Source organism: Pleurodeles waltl, chromosome 1_2, assembly GCF_031143425.1.
Source record: "Pleurodeles waltl isolate 20211129_DDA chromosome 1_2, aPleWal1.hap1.20221129, whole genome shotgun sequence".
Classification (NCBI taxonomy): Eukaryota; Metazoa; Chordata; class Amphibia; order Caudata; family Salamandridae; genus Pleurodeles; species Pleurodeles waltl.
Window position 1 is genome coordinate 1,148,380,696 of NC_090437.1, and position 23,094 is coordinate 1,148,403,789.

The following is a 23,094-nucleotide window of genomic DNA, read 5'->3' on the forward strand; positions in this document are numbered from 1 at the left end:
AATATAACAAATACATTCCTTCACTTACATATTTAAAATAAATTAACTAATTAATTAGCAGTTCAAAATTAATTAGTAATTATTTATTACTTAATAACTTCCCACCCTAGTCCCTTCAAATCTAGCATCCAGCAACTCAAAGACAATTCAAATTAAAATAAATAAGTATTACTTAACTTACATTTTTAAAATTCAGTTCAATAATTAATTTACACAATCATTATTAATTAACTTCTGACCCTACAAACCTAGTGCCATGCAACTAAAATATAAGTAAAATAAATCTGTGTGTCATATTTGACATAATAAAAAAATCAATTAAAAAATGTATCACCAATTAAAAATAAATTGTTGTCCATGTGATGGTAAATCTTCCCAAACAACTAAACATTTTGGGGGTCATTACGACCTCGGTGGTCTTTTCGCAAGACTGCTGAGGTACCGCCGTGCTGAAGACCGCCAGTGGTGGCGGTCTTCCGTGCCGTGTATTATGACCGCTGGCAGGCCACCGTCCTTTTTCGTACGGAAAGCCGCCAGCAGCCATACTGGCGGACGGCGGGAAAGTGGAGGTTGCTCAACCTCCACCGCCACGTCAACAGAACACCACCCACTGAATCACGTCCCATGATTCGGTGTGGCGGTGTTCTGGTGACGGTGTTCTGGTGGCGGAGCTGCCCCCATGGATCCCGTCCCCTCCCGGAGGATCAACGGACAAGGTAAGTTGATCGTCTGTTAGGGAAGGGGGTGGAGGGGTGTTGTGTGTTGTGTGCGTCCATGGGGGTGTGCATGTGAGAGTATCGAGGGGGTGAGTGAGTGTATGCGTGCGGGGGGTGCTGTGTGTATGGAAATGTGTGCGGGTCGGACGGTGTGCATGTCTGTTTGTATGTGTGTGGGTATGTGTTGTCCGGGTGTATGTGTGCGTGTAGGGGTGTGTATATGTGCATGTTGGGGGTGTGTGCCTGTAGGGGTGTGTACATGTGCATGTTGGGGGTATGTGCGTGTAGGGGTGTATATATGTGCATGTTCGGGGGGTGTGCGTGTAGGGGTGTGTATATGTGCATGTTCGGGGCCAGGGTGGGGGGGTTGTGCCACCTTTGGGGGGTGGCAGGGGTGAGGGCTGTTGGGGGAGGATTCGTGGGGGTAGCGGGGGTGGGGGAGACCCCTATCAGTGCCAGGGATAATTCCCTGGCACTGATAGTGCCTACCGCCATAGATCTCATGACGGTTCCCAACCACCCGAGATCCATGGCGGAATGCAGGGTCCTGATACCGTCTAGTGACGACCGCCAGGCTGGAGACCGCACTCTCCAGCCCAGTGGTTCTCACCGCCATGGTGGTCGGAATGGTGAAGTGGCTGATGACTGCGGCGGTAACGGCCCCGGTCAGAATTCAAATTTTTTTTCTGCCGGCCTGTTTGCGGTCTTACCGACGCTTTACCACCGACCGCCAAGGTCGTAATGAGGGCCTTTATGCTCTTTTGCACTTTATATATTTCTTTTATAATAATTTCTTATACCATGTGGTACGTGGGAAACCTTTTAAAACACATCACAAGAGGCTTCTATTTTTGCAGCCTCTTGAATCTTTGTCAACACGCATGTCAGTTTTGAATTTTATTGTGTCAACTGTAACAAAAAAAAGAAAGAAATATTCATTTTGAGTACTGACTAGGCTTCAATTATATTGCATGCAAATTTTTATTAGTGTTCCTGCCACACTGCCACATTTTTTGCTAATGAGTTGTTTTTATTATAACATGAGAATTATTAGGTTTTTAACATTTTCTTTTTTGCATTATTATTTTAAATTGCTAGTTTCTATATTATGAAATGTGTTATGTTATGTCTATGCTTCTATGATCTTTTATGACCAAATAAAGGATTTTGACTGACTGACTCAATACATTGTTAATGAATTACTGCTTGATTAACTTCTCAACTTATACCCATGCAAACTGAACTGCCAGCAAATAACATTAATTAAAATAACTCAGTATTACTTAAATTGCATAACAGATAACTGTGAGATCTTACAGCCTTAGAGTGGTCTTCTGTCCAACGTTTTGCCTACCTCTTCCACCTTTCTGACCTAATTTTTGCTCACTTTAGGACTCTGTGCACTTTACCACTGCTAAACAGTGCTAATGTTCTTGTGGTCTTTCCTCTAAACATTGTAATATTGTCTCATCCCCTATTGACATATTTCATTTGCTTATAATTCCCTAGTAAAGTGCACAACATGTGCCCAGGGCCTGTAAAGTAAATGGTACTGGTGAGCATGCAGCACTGATTGTGCCACCCACTGAAGTAGCCATTTAACCATGTCTCAGGTCTGCCATTGCAGAGCCTGTATGTGCAGTTTTACACTGCCATGTCAACCTGGAAAATAACCCTTTTCCCAGGCCCAAACCTTCCTTTTGTATACATATCAGTGGGAGGAAGCGTGCTTGAGGACGGGTCGTGTCTGTTAGAGTCCTCCCTCCCTCCATTAACGCTCCGTGTTGACTCAAGGGTCTGTGGCAGGTTAGCTGTCTAGTGGCTGCCTGTCACATGGGGGCGTTCGTTGGCTGGGGTTCACATATTAATCGGGCGGATGCGGCCGCGCAGCGAGGAATGAAAGCGAGTCCTCTGCATGCAACTGCTCTGCATGTTTATACTGTGTTTTTTTAAATGTCATATACTGGATTTTATAGGCAATTTTTAGGCTTTTTTGAATTTGATTCATGGGCTGTGTATTTAATGTAAGGTAACTATCCCTTACCTGTGAGGGCATTTCACTTTTTTGGACGCACGCCGTGTTGGTGGAGGAAGCATGCTTGAGGAAGGGTCAGGTCTGTTAGAGCCCGCCCTCCCTCCATTAACGCTCTGTGTTGACTCAAGGGTCTGTGGCAGGTTAGCTGTCTAGCTGCTGCCTGTCACGTGGGGGCATTCGTTGGCTGAAGTTCTCATATTAATCGGGCGGATGCGGCCGCGCAGTGAGGAATGAAAGTGAGTCCTCTGCATGCAACTGCTCCGCATTTTTAGACTGTGTGTTTTTAAATGTCATATACTACATTTTATAGGCAATTTTTAGGCTTTTTTTAATTTGATTCATGGGCTGTGTACTTAATGTAAGGTAACTATCCCTTACCTGTGAGGGCATTTCACTTTTTCGGACGGCTCCGTGTTGGTGGAGGAAGCATGCTTGAGGAAGGGTCGGGTTTGTTAGAGCCCACCCTCCCTCCATTAACGCTCCGTGTTGACTCAAGGGTCTGTGGCAGGTTAGCTGTCTAGCGGCTGCCTGTCACGTGGGGGCATTCGTTGGCTGGGGTTCACATATTAATCGGGCGGATGCGGCCGCGCAGCGAGGAATGAAAGTAAGTCCTCTGCATGCAACTGCTCCGCATTTTTAGAATGTGTTTTTTTTTAATGTCATATACTGCATTTTATAGGCTTTTTTTTATTTGGTTCGTGGGCTGTGTATTTAATGTAAGGTAACTATCCCTTACCTGTGAGGGCATTTCACTTATTCGGACGCACGCCGTGTTGGTGGAGGAAGCGTGCTTGTGGAAGGGTCGGGTCTGTTAGAGACCGCCCTCCCTCCATAAACGCTCCGTGTTGACTAAAGGGTTTGTGGCAGATAAGCTGTTTAGCGGCTGCCTGTCACATGGGGACATTCGTTGGCTGGGGTTCACATATTAATTGGGCTGATGCGGTTGCGCCGTTGGCGCGCCAAAGGTGTGCCTAAGGCAAATCCGTCTGCGCCCGTCTGCGCACATGCAGGGACCAGGGCCGGGGACTCTGCGCCACTTAAGGAGATCTCAAGGCGCATTTGCTATTATTCCCATACTCTTCACTCCTTGGTGGCAGCTCCATCATGTAAACATCTATTACTTCCAGACACTCAGAGGACTAGAGAGAGGGTATGGGAACGCTGTGGATGGTCACCTGGAACCTCCTTTTGCATTCCTTTATTAGGAGTAAATAAGGGGGCCCACTCGGCGCGGACTATGGTTGAGAAACCCATGGTATGTGCTTTGAAAAAATGCACGTTCCCTCCCCAAACATAAGACAGAATTTGGTGATTTGATTAATTTATATCAATTAGACTGTCTATTTATTACCGAATCTTGGGCTATGGCACATTCCAACCCGATTTTATTGAAGCATCCCCAGTAGGATATTCCATCTTTAGATTGGATAGGCCCTTGGGTGGAGGGGGCTAGCGATTATTTGTAGGTCTCATTTATCCTGTCAGTGGGAACCAGCTAACCCTTCACGTAGGTCCGGTGAGGGCCTGTTTTTCAAGATCCGGCAGAATAATTGTACGCTCTTGGGGGGCTCCTTATTTACAGACTGCCTGGCCCGGTTGCCTCTTTTCTATTAGACTGGCCTAATCTAATCGAATCATTGGCTACGGCTACTAATTACATCATTCTGGGGGACTTTAATCTCCATTTTGATGACAGCCAACTCACTCATATCAAAGAGCTGGTCAATTTCATGGCTAATTTAGATGGGATTTTCGCTCGCTCAGAGGATCAAGTGACATTGTCCAACATCCCTCTGAAGTGGTCTGGTCACCACCTTTTACTGTTTAAAAGTGAAAATTGGCTCTCCCGACCTTCAGATGAGGATGTGCCGCAAAGCTTCGCGCATTGGAATAAGATTACTAAGGAGCAGTTGTGCCCAGCGTTAATTGCGGGGTGGGAAGTGGCGGCGAGCTCTCATACGTCTGCCTTAGATGCCTTTAATTCAGGTGTTAATTTCGCTTTGGACCAACTTGCCCCAGTTGTGAAGAGGTCTTCGGTGAGGAATAAAAAATCTAGCTGGCCCTGGTTTAATAGTGATCTGAAGCTGTTACAAAGGAGATATCGTCAACAAGAAAGACGATGGAAACTATCCCCCAATGCAGCGGAAAAGGATAAGCTGAGAACTGTTCTAAAAACGTATAAAGCTGCGTGTTTTGAGGCTAAATCTCTTTATTTGTCATCAAGAATCAAAGATGCGTTGAACTCCCCAAGAGAATTATTCAAGGTGGTCCGATCCTTGACCATTCCCCCTCCCTCCACTGATGCAGTTCATTCTCAGGAAATCTGCAATCAAATTGCTTCTTTCTTTGAAACTAAAATTTTACAAATTTATTCGGATTTCCCTCAATTTGCCGTGTTGCCTGCTTCCCCTTCTGTCCGGGACCCCATCTCTGACCCTGACATTCCTTTGCTTACGAACGTCCCTCCTTTACTGCCAGATAGGATTAAAGAATTGTTAATGGGGATAAAGTGGGGCTCGCCATCTGACCCCTGGCCGTCTTATATCCTTCAGATGGTTCCTGAACTTGTCGTACCGGCATTGGTGACGATTTTTCAGGAAGTATTATCTTCTGGAGTTTTCCCCCCCTCTTGGAGGGAGGCTACCGTCATTCCCCTGAAAAAGAAGCCGGACCAAGCCGCTTTTGAGTTGAGCAATCTGCGTCCTATCTCATTACTGCCCACATTGGCAACATTTTTTGAAAATCATATTAATCATGAACTTTCCACCTTCTTTCATCATGCTGGTAGCTCTTGACCAGTCGCAAGATGGTTTCCGGATGGCCCATAGCACCGAATCAGTGCTTCTTACGACTTCTGACTCCATCCGCAGATTATTGCATGAGGCTCAGAGTGCTGTCTTAGTCCTATTGGATCTCTCCGCGGCATTTGATACCATCTCCCCGCAAATTCTGGTGTCGCGTCTTCACCAAGCTGGGATAAGAGACTCTGCTCTTAAGATCTTGGAGTCCTTTTTAGGCAACAGACCCATTACAGTGAGCTGGGCCGAATTCAAGGCACCGGCCTTCTGTCTGCCTTGTGGGGTTCCGCAGGGCTCAGCTCTCAGCTCTACTTTGTTCAATCTTTATGTTGCCTCGCTGGCTAAACTGATTCATTCATATGGTTTTATTCCAACCTCCTATGCAGATGACACTCAACTTATCATCCCGGTGTCCAGGAACAACTGGGAGGAAGTGGCCGATCGGTTCAGCAACTGTATGGTGAGATTAACTACTGGATGGGCCAGAACTGGCTAAAGCTTAACACTGACAAGACAGAGATTGTTCTGTTTGGTTTCAGTAATGAGGTGTGGAACCCTCAATGGTGGCATTCAGAGTGTGGGAAGCTCCCCTCCCCCAGTGTTGCCACTAGAAACTTGGGAGTGATCGTTGACAACTCTTTGAGTTTTAGGCCGCAAGTTAATGCCATAGCGAAATCCAGCTATTGGATTTTAAAGACTTTGAGGAAAATGTTGCCATACTTGAGGCTTTGGTCATGTCCAGGTTGGACTACTGCAACTCCTTGTTGCTGGATCTAGACTTAATGTCCTTGAGTAAACTTCAGCTGATCCACAATAATGCGGCCCGTCTGATATTGGATCTCCCTCGCTCGGCTTCAGCCAGCCACAGTCTTAAGCATCTTCAGTGGCTCCCAGTCGGGAAGCGGATTATCTTTAAAACTCTTTGCTTAACGTTTAAGGCTGTACATGGAGGGGGAGCAGACTTCCTTTCAGCTAGACTTTGGTGGTATTGCCCAGGGCGTGAACTCAGATCGAAAAATGCTCATTTGATCGATGTTTGTCGAACATGCAGAGCTAAATGGGGAGACAAACCCTTCAATGTGGCAGCTACTAGGTATTGGAACTCGCTTCCTTTGGATCAGGATGGAACAAAACTTCCTGACTTTCAGGAAGCAGGTGAAGACTTAGCTGTTTCCACGCTATCTGGTTAGTTTGCTGCACTTCTCCCTTTCAGGCTCCCTAGCGATTCGATGCCAAGGCCGGAACGCGCTTTAGAAATACCTATCTACATACATACATAAGGTAGGCCATGGACAACTCAGAGGGCAGGGTGCAAACTATTTAAAAGACAGGACATGCAATAATACATTTTACATGCCGTGGTAGTAAAAAAACTCCCAAAGTTGTTTTTCACTAAATCAAGGCCTATCTTTCCCATAAGGTAGCGTTGGGATTACTTTATCACATGTTATATGTGTAATTCTCAATTTGGAAGAGATAAAAGATTCAAGTTTGTTGCCTCTGGAATCACATTTAAAATCCCAACTTGTGGATAAAAGTCGGATTTTAAATTGCATTTCTGAACATTCCATTTTTTAGAAAGCTGGCATGTTCTCACTTTAGCCATTTGATGTCTGCTGCCTGTCTATGATCACTTTTCTGGAGTTGGTGACAGTTGGGCTTTGTGCATTCCCCCTATACAGCCACACGCAATAACAGCTTAGGTGTGGCTTGATGGGCCTTGATAGGCCATCCTGGCAGGATGGTAGGGAGGAGCTGGGCATAGCCTCACTTTCACCCAAATAGGTTGTGTCCTGCCCCCACACAAAGGGCTGCATAACCCCCTGTAACCAGGGTAGGAAGGGCAGGACCTCTGTGCACTTCAAAGGCCTATCTTTGAAGTCTCTCCCACTTCACCACTTCAAATGCCCAAGTGGGTATAAATACTGGACCTCTGACACCACCTGCTCAGTACACTTCTAGATCTGTGGCCCAACTGGGTATATATACTGGACCTCTGATACCACCAGCTCAGTACACTTCTAGACCTGTGACTACTCTGCCAGGAAGAAGGGCTGTTGTGCTGATGAAGGACTGCCATTATGCTGGACTGCTGCTTTGCTAGACTCCTGCCTTTCTGAGCTGCCCTGCTGCCTGCTGTTCCCCTGCCTGGATGAGAAGGACTGGACCTGCATCAATTGAACAGAGTGTGATTCCAAGGGCTAGTCAGCCACCCTACTGATCTGACTGCTCAAGTACATAACAGACTTTGAACCACCCTGCTCCTGCACCCAGATTCTGACAACTGCAAGCCTGTCCTGCCAAGTGCTGCCACACCAGTCCTGGACCCCTGGAAGTGAACCTAATGTGCTTGCTCCAGAAGAACGGGTGCATCTCCTTCTGTGGGAGCAGAAATGATGTATCATCGTTTGTGCATGTAGAAAATCGACGCATCACCTCTCCAGCTTGGGTTAGAACCTGCGCAACCAGGATCACATCTCCGCTGAACCTTGCATCGAGACACTAGTACACCACCCTCGGAACCAGCATGGGGTCATTTTCTCAGCACAAGGTTCTCTCATCCCTGTCAACTGCAGCCTCGATGAAGACACTGAAACTCTGCATCGCAGCCTGTATGCTCATTAGGACCGATGCATCACCTCAACTACATCCCAGCTCCTCTATGTCAATGCAGTAGGAACTCACACCTCAGCCTCACAGCATCTTGGCACTGACGCATTGCTGCTGTTGTGTGTAACAAAGTGACACATTCCCTCTACTGCATGGTTCATAACTGATGCATGGCTCGGTAACCATTTAAGATACTTTTGTTCAACAGGCTCAACTGGGTCCTAGTAGCTGTCTTGTATTTCATTCCACTTGGCCTGAACTTTTGAATTTGTCCTGGTCCGGCACAAACAGATATCCCTGCTTGGTGCTCCTTGCTTCTAACCATTGTGTTACAGTTTAATCTTTAGAAATGTATATCTCAAGTTGTACTTGTGGGATTTTTGATGTTTTGTTTTATTAAATCTTACTCTTTTTTTCAAAACTGGAGTGAATTAATTTTGTGTGGGGTTTTCACTGTTTTATTGTTCAAGGTGTTGCACACCTTTTTTACACACTACCTCTAAGTTAAGTCTGACTGTTCTGTGCTGAGCTACCACAGGGTGAGAACAGGTTAATTTAGCGATTGCCTGACACTTACCCTGACTTTGATTGTAATTGTTGCTTGACTAAGGTTTACACCCCAGCCAATAAAGAAGTCACTTGTACGAATCAAGTTTTCATTACTATCTCCTTTTGTGGTCCATTGGGGTATCTTGGTTGCCATTGCTCTTCTGAACATCAAAGTCACAGGACTTTCACCTGTGGTTGAGTGGGGTGTTAAACAATAAGCTTGTAAAGTAGAGTTCACTACTGTTTAGAGATTGAGCTTCTCCAGAGTTGCACACTGCACCGTTTTTTCTAGCGTACTCATAAAATGCTCAACAAGTCCATTGGCCTGTGGCCACAAGGGTGTAATCTTTAGATTCTTTACATTCAGATGCTCTACAAATTCTTTGAATTCTTTGCTGTTAAAGGGTGGACCATTGTTAGAAATCACATTGGCTGGCAAACCCTATGTTGCAAAGATGCCATCAAGTTTTTTGATTACTAGTTCATTTGTCATGGATGAGAGATCTTCGACCAAAGGTCATCTAATATCACCATTAAATGATGTCCATTGTCATGTGGACCAAAAAAATTGATGGCAATTCTTTCCCAGACATGTTAGGGTGTTCTGACATGTTTAGCTTATGTTGAGTGACTTGAGTTGACAGGCAATTCATATGCGACAGGCCTTGAGTTATTTTTCAACTGTTTCATCTAGGTATGGAAACCAAACTCAGGGCCTGGTTTAGATCTTGATTGTGGTACTATCAAGCCACGTCAGCGGCATATTCGAAAAGGCGGTCAAGTCAACAGTGTTCTGCCTGCCATATTTAGATGTATTGCATCTGAGCCGAAGACCACTGCAATGGAGTGCACACTGTCAAGCAAGCTGCATCCCACAGCCCACGAGGCAGACTCCAATACTGATAGCGGAATCCCACAGAGCCTATTTAGATCACACAGTCGTGCTGGCAGTGTATCAGCGGTGGGCCCATGACGGCGGGAGTCTGTCACAGGACCCTTTCAGTATTGAAGTTTACTGTGGCTATTGGTTGACTGCTAGTAGCCCACACTTATTGTATATTGGACAATTGTAAACACTTGCAAAACTCTGTATTAAGCACTCTCCATTGCAGACCATGATTCTTTGCCATCATACTGTAGAAACCATTCAGCCAGCAGAATTTTCGACACAGGAAAGAGGTTTTGTTTTCTATGTTACTCTCCCTCTGTGTTTTTGTTAATTTTACTTTCTTTCATTATCCTTCAATTTTTGGCCACTATATATTTTTTTTTAATATTCACAATGGCAAGGAGGAGAAGTTCCCATTTCACATAGGGAGAGATGTCTGTGATGGTGGATGAAATCATTAGAGTAGAGCCACAATTGTTTGGAGCACAAGTACAAAATAAAACTATACCTCAGAAAAGGCAAACGTGGTCCAGAATAGTTGACATAATGAATGCTGTAGCAAAAAACCTATGCACGCAGGAGGAGATAAGGAAGAGGTGGAATGACCTGTGGGGGAACGTACATTCCCTGACCTCCAAGCATCACCTGGAGGTCCATAGGACTGATGGTAGTTCTACCAGCCACCATTACAATCCTTTTCCTGGGAAGAGAAGGTCTTGCAGATACTACATTCTGCAGGCTTGACAGGAATCCCTGGTGGAGTTGAGTCTGGTAAGTTGCACTTAGCAATTTCTCAACAATCACAAATTGAGTTGTGCCCTTAACACCTCCACTTCAGACCAGGAATAAACCTTCACTGAGGACTCCATTCCTGCAACTCTGGGTAATTGGGCGCAGCCTAGTCCATCTGGTCTGTCTGGCCTGACAGCTCCAGTGAGTCACATTCGGCCCGCAGGTACACCCCACACCCCAGCTGCAACAACATCCAAGCATCAGAATACTTCCACTTCCTTTGTACCGTGGAACTACACACAGGTTGTGTGCCCACCATTCCTGGCTGCTGTTGAGACAACACCACCTCCAGTTGTGCCAGGACCCAGTGGGATGGGACACACTGCCTCAAGGTCACAGGTTAGTGGGGGTAGGGGTCATGGAAGGGAATCTGTGGGCCAGCAAAGTGAGGCATCTTTGTCAGCCAGATCACCTTTGATCAAGTCTTGGGAGCTTTACAACAGTCCCAAGACATGATGGGCTAGTTCATAACTGAGCTATGGGAGATCAAGGAGGTGCAGAGCTCATGTTGGAAATTCAAAACCACAATAACAAAATGAGCTCCCTGACTGGGTTGCTTTTTGACATGTATCACCACATGTGCAGAGCTTTTCCCATACCATCTGTCCCTGTCTGTGGTCCTTGTGCATCTGGAGTAAGTACACAAATGCCAGTCACAGACAGGAAGGCCTTGCCACATGAGGAGCCTGCTCCTCCCACTCTAGTCCCTGCACCAGTACCCCTCTCATTCCTGGATGGGACTGTCATCCGGACCACCAGAAGAGGATGACAAGACCTCCACCACCACCACCTCCAAGAAACACAAATCCTAGTTTTCTCCAGTGTATGTCTACCATTCTCTCTGTGGACTATTTCAGGGACATGTTTACCTTTTTTGAGGACAGTTGTATTTTGTTGATTGGAGTTCAAACTATTTTCGTCTCTGCTGCTATACTTTCATCTAACATGATAAATATTTGTTTTAGTTAATTGTCTCATTGGTTAAATGGCCTTCCTGCTCTTTTGTGTCATGCAAATAAATTATATGTACACAGACTACAAGGCTCTTTTTGGATTTATTGTGGTATTTCATTTGTCATGAATGTATTCCACTAGCATGTTGTCGAATCATTTGAGCATTTATTTGCAAAGGAAAATTAGAAATGACTAAGAGGTAATGTGTTACACATCTCATTCAAACTAAACAAAATTCCAATGTATGGTGACATACATATGTAGGTAAGACATCCTAGAGAAAATCAAAGCTGAGTTTCAAAAACCATGCATAACCCCAATAGTCTGTGTCATTTAGAGGTTGACAGTCCACGACCTTGACACACTGGAAGAAAGGGAATATTGCATGGGTTCAAATTAAATAGGCAAACTATCATTGATGCATGACCTCAGCTGGAACCCTACATCCAGCCCTCATGAAAGGAATCCTAGATAATAACACCAATAGTCTACCTCGTGGCAGTATAACAATTTGAGGCCACTTGATATTACAGGATACTGTAACAGTATCTGGTGCAATGTCACAACCACCATTCACTGGTGTGCAAAAAAGGTCCTATTAACTATGGGGAAACACATCAACAGCTACCTTTACTGAATACAAATTGAAGATTTAGCCAATGTGAAGGAAGAACAATATGCTAAATCTTGACATACACATGTGGTTTGAGCAAGTTAAGTGGCACAAATTGCCTTGATGGCAACATCACACATAAGACAAGTCTGATCCAATCTCCTGAACTTCCATTCAATCACAGTGTAAGTTGTCCCTGTACAAGATCTGTCCATCCCAAGTGAGTGTCTGTCCCAGGATCCACACGTTTGTCTTGTACTTTCAAACAGCAACATATCACTGCAAATGTCACAACCTTGAAATGTCCAAATGAAAATGACATGGTGAAGGACCCTGAAACTGAATAACAAGGAATAAATAATCATTCCACATATTAAATTTGACTTAAATTGCGACTCTCTAAATAAGAAATCGCAAATAAGGAATCCTTATTTGCGATTCCTAAAGCACATGTATGAAGCAATTCCTTAATGCGAATTGGGCATTAAGGAATTGCTATTACCACCAAGTTTAACTTGGTGGTAACCATGTGCAAATTTTAAAAATACATTTAAAATGCATTTTTAAAATTTACATGTAAAGCACACATGCCCTTTTGGCATGTGTGCACCTTACATGTTGTTAAAAACTGTTTTGGGGTGCAGCAGAGGGGGCCTTAGGCCCCCAGCACCCTGGACTTTGCATTTCCCAAAATTGCGAATTCTAGTTAGGAATTCACAATTTGGGACATGCGAAATATTCGCAAATATGGGCCAACAGGCCCATAGATGCGAATGGGGGCTGTGTCGCAATTTGCGATTCGGTAATAGCATTTGCGATTTTTAAGAAATCGCTATTACCGATTCGCAAATTTGATACATTGCATTTTGCGACTCAGAGATAGCGATTTCTTAAAAATCACTATTTCCGATTCGCAAAATGCATTCTTGATGCATCTGGCCCATACTTAGCACAAAGTTAACATTTGGCAATGAGCACAGTAGTCAATGTAGGGGAACTATGATCCACTAACACCTTTGCCTTGGACTTTCCTGAACTGACCATTCCTACCAAATTAACATTGCAGACTGATATGTTCCCTATGTCACATGTACTGACATTGGAGATTAAAATATTTAAAGGTACACTTATACTCAGGTGAAGAAGTGGTCAATGATATCTTGACATAGGTCAATTCCTTGTTTTTCACAACTAACATCTTCATTGGGCATTTCAACATCCTCAACCAGTGGCTCTTCACGGTCTCCATCCAAACTTGACATTTCAGCCTGCAAAAGTTATCACTTTTTAAATGTAATAAGATAAGCTAATGTTTCCCCGTGGGAGAGGAAGGCCTAACTGTAGTGAAAAATACATTTGTGAAGTTTTTCACTACCAGGACATGTAGAACGTAAAAGTACATGTCCAACTTTTTAAATACTTTGCACCTTGCCCAAAGGATTGTCAAGGGCCTGCCCTAGAGGTGATGTACGTTTTAGTTGTAGAATTGGCAAGGGCGTATTTTGATAAGTTGATTTGGTGGTATAAGATGTGGAGTTAGGAACAGTAAATCTTTACTTCCCTCCATGCACTTACCTTTTCATATTTTTCTCCCTCAATGTTTTGTCCTTGATATTATTGCACCGCAGTATTCTGGGGATCGATATTCAGTAGCACAAATGAGGAACATAGATATATTTCCTCCTAGCTGACAAATTGTTGAGCAGATTTTGTATATCCCCCAAGATGGTTAAGCACAATCTGCTCAACAATCTTCCAACATGTTTCATCCAGTGTGTCTTTGAATTTTTTGTAGTACTCATGCAGCGTTTTGTTTTTTCCTGTTTTGTGATATGTGTTTTTTAAACTTTCTGAGATGTGTTCCCAATATTATTGTTTCAACATGGACGACTTACCACATAGATGGCATATGATGAAATAACTAGTAACATTTTTCAACTGGTGTTTATTCTGATCATGTTTACAGAATTTGCTTCAATACAGAAAGCACATCCACTACATTTTCCACCACATTTAAAGTGCACAGCTATCATAGACCTAACCATCAAATTGCAGCTGTTTTTTTCTTTTAATGTAACTAAAGGCCTGGCTGAGGATCCATGCACACTCTGTACAGGATGCCAATGTTTTTTTTGACAATTTGCTGACCAGTTTGCTGACAGCGCCACAGGTACTTGTGCAAGACCACCATTTGAAAATTGCAGTCTAGCACAGAGATTTGTGAAAATATGCCTGGCAGGGTGAAAACTCCCTGTGTGTCATATTTTATATGTAACTTCTGAAAATGTACTCCCAAACTGACAGCACTTTCTAGTGTGCTGCCATGGGCTGGTGGCATGCCAACATAGACTTTTCTGTACTGAAGACAATCCCACCATTCATACAGGAGACTCAGGCCCATATTTATACTTTTTGCCGCAAATCAGCGCCAGGGCAGATTTGCGTCAAAAAGTTTTCCGCTGGCTAACGCCATTCCAACGCACCACCCGGGAGCCTTATTTATGGAATGACGTTAGCAGGTGCTGCGGCCTGGTTTGCGTCAAAATAAATTACTCAAACCGGCAGCGGAGGCGAAGGGAAGACTGGGGGTTGTGCGTCAAAGAATGGTGCAAGTCAGGTTAGAGTAAAAAATATTGGCTCCAACCTGACTTGCGCCATTTTTTGATGCACAACCCCCATGGAAATGACTCCTGTCTTAGCAAAGACAGGAGTCATGCCTCCCTGCCCAATGGTCATGCCCATCTGTCCCCTGAGCATGGCCAATGGGCACAGTGGCATGTAGGGGGGCTCAAGTTAGGCGCCACCATGCCACTCTAAAAAAAGAATTATACTTACCTACACTTAACTCCACTCACCATGGATGGGTCCCCCCATCCATGGATGTCCTCCAGGGGTGGGCTAGGGTGGCAGGGGGTGTCCCTGGGTTCAGGGAAGGGCACCTGTGGACTGCCTCCATGGTCTCCCACCATGGAAAAGATCACACAGGTCCCTTAACGCCTACCATGACCGGGGCGTTAATTTTTTACGCAAATCGGGGTTCACATCATTTTCCGGCTCCACCTCCCAGCTGTGTGCCATTTTTGCCTGGTTGGATAAATATGCCACACGGGTGTTTAAGTCATTTTTAGGACGGGAACGCCTACCTTGGATGTCATTAACGCAAGGCGGTTTCACGCATCCAGAAAAATACGCACACTGACGTTAGCAGGGTCTAATGTCAAATTATAAATATGGTCTTAGTTTTGCGCCGAATTTTTGTAAAAAAAATTACGCAAATCCTGCGCAAGCAGAGTATAAATATGCCCCTCAGAGTGTTAACAGAACCCAAAAATGCAATACGAAATTTTAGATTTAGAGGACTGGGCACCACCGTTGCGGTAAAGAGGATGCCTCAGCTACATCAGGGATTTGAGAATAGGTCTGCCAAACTCTAAATCAGTCCATCAAAAGAAGTTTTTAATAATTATGTATATTTAACTGAAACCCTTGCAAAATCGTTTTGAATTTCATTTCAGATTTCAATAAATATTGAAATCTTTCTTTCCTTTGAAGGAATCTCTGTGGCCATGTTTATTCGGGCTAATCGCAGTTCCTGCATTGCTACAACTTGCAATTTTGCCATTTCTTCCTGAAAGTCCACGTTATTTGCTACTTGAGAAACAAGATACTGTGAGAGCGGAGAAAGGTATGTAAATAATTACAACATTAATACTTATTATTTCAGTACTGTATTGCTGCTGGCTAACAGAAAGCAGAATAACCGCTTTAAGTATGATCTACAAAAATCTTTCTGTGGCAGAAGACAAACGAAAGACTACCATACTCAAGAAAGATGTTCTTGATTTGCAATGGGTTTTTCTTTTGTCCTGGTTTAAGGTGGTTTTAGCATTGTCATGGAGGTATATGACCCCAAGATATTTTTCCAAAAACGTCTCCCACCAGCGCTACATCTCTAGCAACCACCAACAATAGGCACTCCAGAACACTGCTTTGTTTGATGGCTTCTAGGGCAGTGGTTCCCAACCTATAGTCCGGTGACCCCTGGAGGTCTGCAAAGCCTCCTCAGAGCGTCCACAACTGCTTATAAAATTAAATCATATTAACATATGAGATCCCCAGCTTGTAGTAATGACTCACTGGGGGATCTCTGGATTCAAATAATGATTCAGTGAGGGTCCCCGGGTTCCAATAATGATAAAGTGGTGGTCCACAGAAGTCAAAAGGTTGGGAACCACTGATCTAGGGTGTATGGCCTCTTTAAGACTGGGAGTAAATTTTGCTTATTCTAAATAACCTTGGGATTGTTCCACATTTATGACAAATTGAATGAATAATAAAACAAGTCTTCAAACTATAACTTGTGCTTTTAAATGAATTCCTGTTTTTGAGACAATTTGAAAACAAGAATACAGTAATAAGGATGGCACTGTTTTATTTTCCTACACAGAACATGAGCTCCTAGTGAGTGTGTAATGAACCGTGTATATTGTACTGTATGTCTGTGCTCTGTAATCACTATACAGCTGAACATAAAACTCTGTCACAATGGCGTCGTGCATGTTAATCTGTGTTGCTTTCATATTCGAAGAGTGATGTAGCTGAGTTGCATTAAACAGCAGTTTAAAAAATAAATTATGCCATTTTTTGGTGGCATTTCCAGGGCCAGTAACATTAAACATTTTTTTTTTTAATGGTGGGATCTGCGGCTATTATTAGGAAGGAGAAGTATAGACACAGAAATGTGATAAAGACAGAAAGCCAACAGTCCCCCTTAAGGAGGGAGACTCCCGATTTCGTCAGGCCAAAATGACTTTCGCCTAAAATATCCTCAACTTCAATATCAGTCTGGGCGGAAAATAGATCTCATGAGTTGTTTGCGAGGAAGAAATGTAACTGAAACCAATCCACAGATGGAGGAGATGCATATCTAGTGAGAGCAGGGTTTAATGGGGAGCACAATTGAAGAAATTGTGTTCTAATGGAGCAATAACATACTAGACATTATTCCATATTCATTCTTATCGCTTATTCATGTTCTAATTCTTTTGGGCTGGTTGAATCAAAGAATAGTAAAATTCTATCTGCTTCTCATAATGACTACTATATATGCAAGTAATTTCAAGTAAACTTCATCATTACATGAACATTTTCCCAGTCATATTATGTATTTAGAAACCCTTAGCCATTGTGTATGGCCCAGAACTAAATACTGGGTATTCCTAGTAACCTAGGTAACCAATATTCTGGAACAAAAATGGCCCCTTCTGAGGAAGCCATAAGCCTAGGCTCCCTCAGTTTAAACAATCACCATGCACATAAATATCTGAATGTAATAAACATTGGTGGCCCATAATAGAATGAACCAAACCACAAAACATAAATCTAAGTTGTCCATTGGGTGCTCCAGTGAATGACACAGTGAACATATGTGAGTAAAGTTCAATTTACAACATTAGCCCATATTTTGAGTAAAATGTGAGTGAATAGCAAACAATTACAGTCTGCATCTCATAGTGTTGACTTTTTGACCCTTATATCTTAACTTAAAGTGGTCTTCATCAGAACTGATTGGTAGCACTACGAAATGAAGCACATTGAATGAATTGTTTGGATGAGATTGGCAATATGGTTCTCAGGTCATTGGCATTAACTCTCTGAAGATTGCTATTGGAAATACTGAGTGAACTGGTGTATAGGCAAATTATTGAGAATAATATGTGGACAAAATATTGTGCAGAAAATATAGACGACAAAAATATCATGAAGGTAAGTTCTATGAGTAAGCAAAGTGTTACTATACATAATTCCACGTATCTGTACCTTAACAATATGTATATCTTCAAGGTAAGTAGACGTGAAGTTAAGAATGGTAAAATCTATACTTACCTATTTGCACTTACCTTCTCAATATTATGGTCCTCAATTTTTTGACACAATATTCTGTCCATGTGATATTTTTGTTACTGATATTCTGTCAGTGAGCCAGTGTGTCAATAGGTCCAGAACAAACCCCAATCTTAATGATTGTTGTGAGTTTCAAGATTTAGCGCTGACCAAATCAGGTTGTGTACCTGCACACGACGGTGTAGAATATCGGGCCTTGATGCAGAATGAATCAGATTTTGCAAGGCTTTGTATTCAGGGTAATTTTGCCTGTCTTTGAGGCCACATTTTTTACCAACTTGTGCTGTTTCGAGCTGGCCGACTCCTTCATCATTTTCTCCATTCTAGTTTCTTATATCTTCAAGTTCCTAGGGTGCAAGTGAAAGGCTTTTACCACAGGCATTCTTTTTTCTATCTTTGTCCCATATTAGGAAGTCTCTCGCAAATTGTTGTTGCCGCATGTAGATCTATTGAGCTGTCAATAGCTGGGCATCCCAAATTCCTTTCTTAGATTTATATTAATTTCCCAGTGCATGAACATTCGCCCCACCATCGAAGTGTAGTCGCACCTGTCTAAATCCTGATATCCTTGGTTTATTTTACCATGATCTGTTACCACTTTCTTCATCATGAACCACTTTCTTTATCATGGTCCAGCCAGCTCACACCTCTGTCTGTCACTGAAATAATGGGTGGGGATCTAAAAGGTACAATTGCCTATCTGGTACTTTGGTCTTCATATTTTCTCTGAATCCATTTGCCATATTCAAAAAACTAAATATGATTCGTATGAGTTTCTATCACTTAAGCACCTCTAGTGTGGTCTATATGGTTCAGCCACCTTCAATGCCAAAAGGACTTGTGGCTTGCGTCAGGAACAATTTAGATCCCTAAAGTACCCAAATTCTTATAGTCACAGTCTATTTAACAGAGCACATTCTGGCCAATCTCACACATCCAAAGCATCCATACAAACTGATTTGAGAGGACTTCTCAGTATTATGATTGGTATATTTCTATTTCGGGGTCTGGAGAAGTTACTTAGGTGGACCTGAGGGTGTGATCCTTAGATGTATGAGTGACTACAAGGAGCTCTAGGTCTCCAGGAGCAGTTCCAAGGTGCTAAAAAATAAGCCAAGTCTCATCTATACATATACAGAAACCTGGGATGGACTCGAAATATCGATTGTTTGTCACTCTCTGACTTTCTCTTCTTGTCTAAAGTCCTAGAGAACCGCTAATGGTCCTGCTCAAACAGTTAATTGAAGACACAGATCTCCTTGATGAGCTTTTATTTGGCCTTAGGTCAAAGTACAGTATTGAGACTGCATTACAAAAATAACTGATAACTGCATCATATACAAAAGTGATTCATGTCTCTTATCTTTCTAGCCGTATCGGCTGCCTTTAACTTGGTGAGCTATATCAGCCTTTTTGAAAAAAGATAGAATGGGACTGAGTCCTAAATTGGTTCTCATTACACTTGCAAAAAAAGCTTTCAATACAGACAAAATGGACAACTATCTCTTGGACCCTGCAAATATACTCCAAGAGGTACCCTATGGTTCTATTCTCTTTCCTTTAATTTTAGTTTGAGACTATAGCCTCCATTCTTAGCTTATCTAACAGTTCAGATAATTTCTATGCACATGATACCTAGATCTATTGGAAAGCATCCTCTCCTGAACTTGTTGAATTAATGAATAGAGCACGTGAGGTCATCAGCCTGGATGTCACTTTACTGCTCTAAAGCTGAATCCACTTAAAACAGAATTCCTCCCGTTATCCCCACCTAACAAATATCTTCTTCTTGATACACATCTTTAACCTTCAAGCACATATGAACACACAAAAAAGAGGCACAAACGTTTTATCCCAGGGCAAGTTTCCAAGCTAGTTATCCAATATTGTTTACTGTCAGTATTGGACTTTGGAAACTTGATGGTGTAAGCCGTTATCAAATTGCAACTAGTTGCACTTAAAGTTGATGTTCAGATGACTGTTAGGCTGGACATGGGCACAAGAATGTTCACATCTCACCCATTCTGTACTCCCTGGAGAGGTTCCCTATAAGGTGCAGACCAACTTTAAAACTATCCTACCATTAGTGGTAGACTACTTCCCGTTCAGTATACAGACACCCTTCTTGAAGAAGGCAAAAAATCTAAATTAGTAAGAGAAGTGGAGATAATATGGCCAGGAATACTAAGTTGGGATGGTCGTGGGGGTGAAATGAAGAGGCACGTGAGGCATGCAATCCTGACTGAATGAGCTCTCCCTAAGATTACCGTAAGCTCCCAGCTATTGAGATGAGAGCTGAATGAAAAACTGCATGATCCGTTTGGTGAGGTATAGATGCATTGACAAGTTTTTTTGAGGGGGAAGGGATGTCAGGAGAAATGACTTATGTATTATTTAATAGGGAATAGGAAAGTAAATTTTAAGGAAATCTCACTTGCCAAATGCCTTTTCTTCGAACTACCTTAAGTACAAAATAATTCCCAAGTTTCTTTCCTTAACTGACCAATGGATGCACAAATTGTAATGCAAGCGTTTCTGCAACCCCAGGCTCCTATGCATTTCTTCAATAATATGTATTGCACAGCCCTTTTCTTTCTCCTATAATGAACAACAAATTTAACTATTCCATTCCATCTTGCTCCAGTCTAATTCCTATTATTCTTCACAGTATTACACCCCACACAATTTCCTTCTAATAGTTATCTAAACTTTCTTACCCTGATCACATTATTTAGAAGGTCACTCTGCCCATCTTTTTCCGATTTGGACCAGGTGAAGTGAATTACAAACTCTTGTGGACTATTGTCCCACTATTAACTGTGGGACTATCGTTGAGGAGTTTCTCAAGAAAATGCAGCTAATGTGAGCTGATAGCTTCCATTGATAACAATGACTTCCTCAGGTATTCCACTCACTAAACATGAAGGAGTCCATCTTACATGCCATTGGATACCCAAAAAATACTCAGCCAGTGTTGCACAGGTCCCTAAGTGCTGATATACGATGATGTTTCTCCCTTTGCCTTCATACATATGCATAGCGAAAGCCAGCAACCTAGGCTGATATCGTCCACACACTGTACACAAGTGGCTCCTGGGTCCTATGACTGTTGCCAGAGGGTATTCCTTCTCATTGCTGAAACAGTAATTTCAGATGAGAAATACCAAAAATCTATACTTAAAATGTATATGTGCATCATTTATTGTACCTGAAAATTGTCCATTGACTTTGTTCCTTGCCAGGTTCAAACATAGGTTGTTTGGATTTTTGGCAATTGAGGGTTGTGCAACAGGGGCCAGTGGTGAGTGGCCATTCCTGGACCTGCCACTTGCCTAGTGTGAGGACTTGTAAATGTGCTCATATTATCTGGCTCCAACCAATACATATGTGAACCTTACTCCCATATGTGTTGTATGTTATGTTATGTGTATTTGTAAAGCTTAGTATCACCCACAAGGGAATCCTGGTGCTGAGTAGGGTGCCTAGCTCTACTTATGCTAGGTAGGGTATTGAAAAACCAGGACGTCAGCTGCTTGTGGAATTAAAGAAGAGAAGAAGAAGCTTTGTTGGGAGTGGGAGATCATTCCACGCTTTGGGAGCGATGTTACAGAGCGCTTATTCTCCTGATCTGGTTTTGTATATGCATGGGATGTTGATGAGTAGGAGTCCTGTAGAGTGGAGGTGTCTGCATGGTTGGTGGAAGGAGATGCAACTGTTCAGATAGGTGTGACCTGAGTTGTGGAGTGCCCTAAATGTTTGTGTGAGGGGTTTGAATTGAATGTGTTTGTGTATTGAAAGCCAGTGTAGTTCTCTGAGGTATGGTGTAACATGAGATCTGTGTGAGGTTAAGGATGAGTCTGGTGCCGAGGTCTGGATGGTCTGTAGTCTTCTAGTAAGTGGTTTAGTTGTCCCGGCATAGAGGGTGTTCCCATAGTCCAACTTGCTGGTGACTAGGGTGTGATGAAAAAAAAATTCTGTGTTGCTTGGGAGCCAATTGAAGATCTTCATCAGCATCTTCTGGGTGTGGAAGCAGGATGCAGTGATAGTGTTTATTTGTGCAGTCATGTCCAGTTTGCTGTTAATTATTATTTCGAGGTTCTAGGCTTGTCTGTGTTGAACTTGCAATAGTTGGCTTTCATCCAGGTAGTGACTTAAAGCATGCAGGTTGTGAACTTGTTTCTTGTGTTTAGGGTCTTGTCAGAGAGGAAGATTATGATTTGCGTGTCGTCTTCATATGAGAAGATGTTAATGTCATGTGCGTGGTTGAGATTGGCCAGAGGGATAATTTATGCATTGAAGAGGGTGGGGCTGAGCAATGAACCTTGAGGGACTCTGCAGATGAGTTTGCGGGTTTCTGAGGAGTAAGGTGCCGAGCTGACAGCTTGTGCTCTATCTGTTAAGAAGCAGCAGATGAAGCAGAGAGCTGGTTCTTGGGTGACAATCTCGTTCAGGTGTCTGATGAGGATGAGGTGTGAGAGGGTGTCAAATAATGCAAAGAGGTCCAGGAGAATCAAGGATCATGCAGATGTAATCTATGGGTGCTGTTTCTGTACTGTGGTTTAGCCTGAATCCAGACTTCGTAGCAAATAAACTGTCTAGAATATAACCTAAGCTAAAACCAAACAAGAAAGGCCTGGCTGTTAGTTGATGATCATATATGCAAGAGAACCACCATTTCTAATTGAGGTCACATTTATCCATCAGCACTGCCATGGTATACTTAACTTTACTAAAACTGCAGAGTTCAAGAACAAAGCCATTACAGAATTCACATTAGAATTTACAGAAGAGAGCATGTAATGCTCTTCCCTTGGGATTTTATTTGATTGAAACTATTCTTCAAAAGCACACACAATTTTTTGATCTGACTACTGTGGCAAATTAAAAAGTATTCATATCGGTAAAGGTTGCCAACTCCATTTACTCTCAATTATATTGTAAACATCAAACCATGAGTTCTTAATCTGTGTCACAAATTCATGAACCAGTTCAAAGGGTAGTTTCCTTCTTTCTAAAAAAGATTTATACGACAAAGTAAACATTATTTGTTGCTATAAGCAGTTTCATTCATTTTATGCATTTCATCTCTTATGAGATAATTTCAAAATAAAAATAGTGTGGAAACTAGATCTTGCAAGACAAATTTATCTGTGAAAGTCTTTATTCCTTCAGAAAAAGATAATCACACTAATGTGCCACCAGATTTGGAGCTGTATACAGAGTGCCAACAAATG

At 42.7% G+C, this 23,094-nt stretch overlaps 1 protein-coding gene across 3 annotated transcripts in view; it reads left to right on the plus strand.

Moving 5' to 3' along the window:
- Positions 1–23,094, plus strand: part of SLC2A9 (solute carrier family 2 member 9) — a 1,837,553-nt gene that overhangs the window by 839,506 nt on the left and 974,953 nt on the right. For all 3 annotated transcript variants that reach the window (XM_069202834.1, XM_069202850.1, XM_069202841.1), the window contains exon 7: positions 15,509–15,641. In XM_069202834.1, the coding sequence (XP_069058935.1) occupies positions 15,509–15,641 (133 nt within the window). The remainder of the gene's footprint in view (positions 1–15,508; positions 15,642–23,094) is intronic.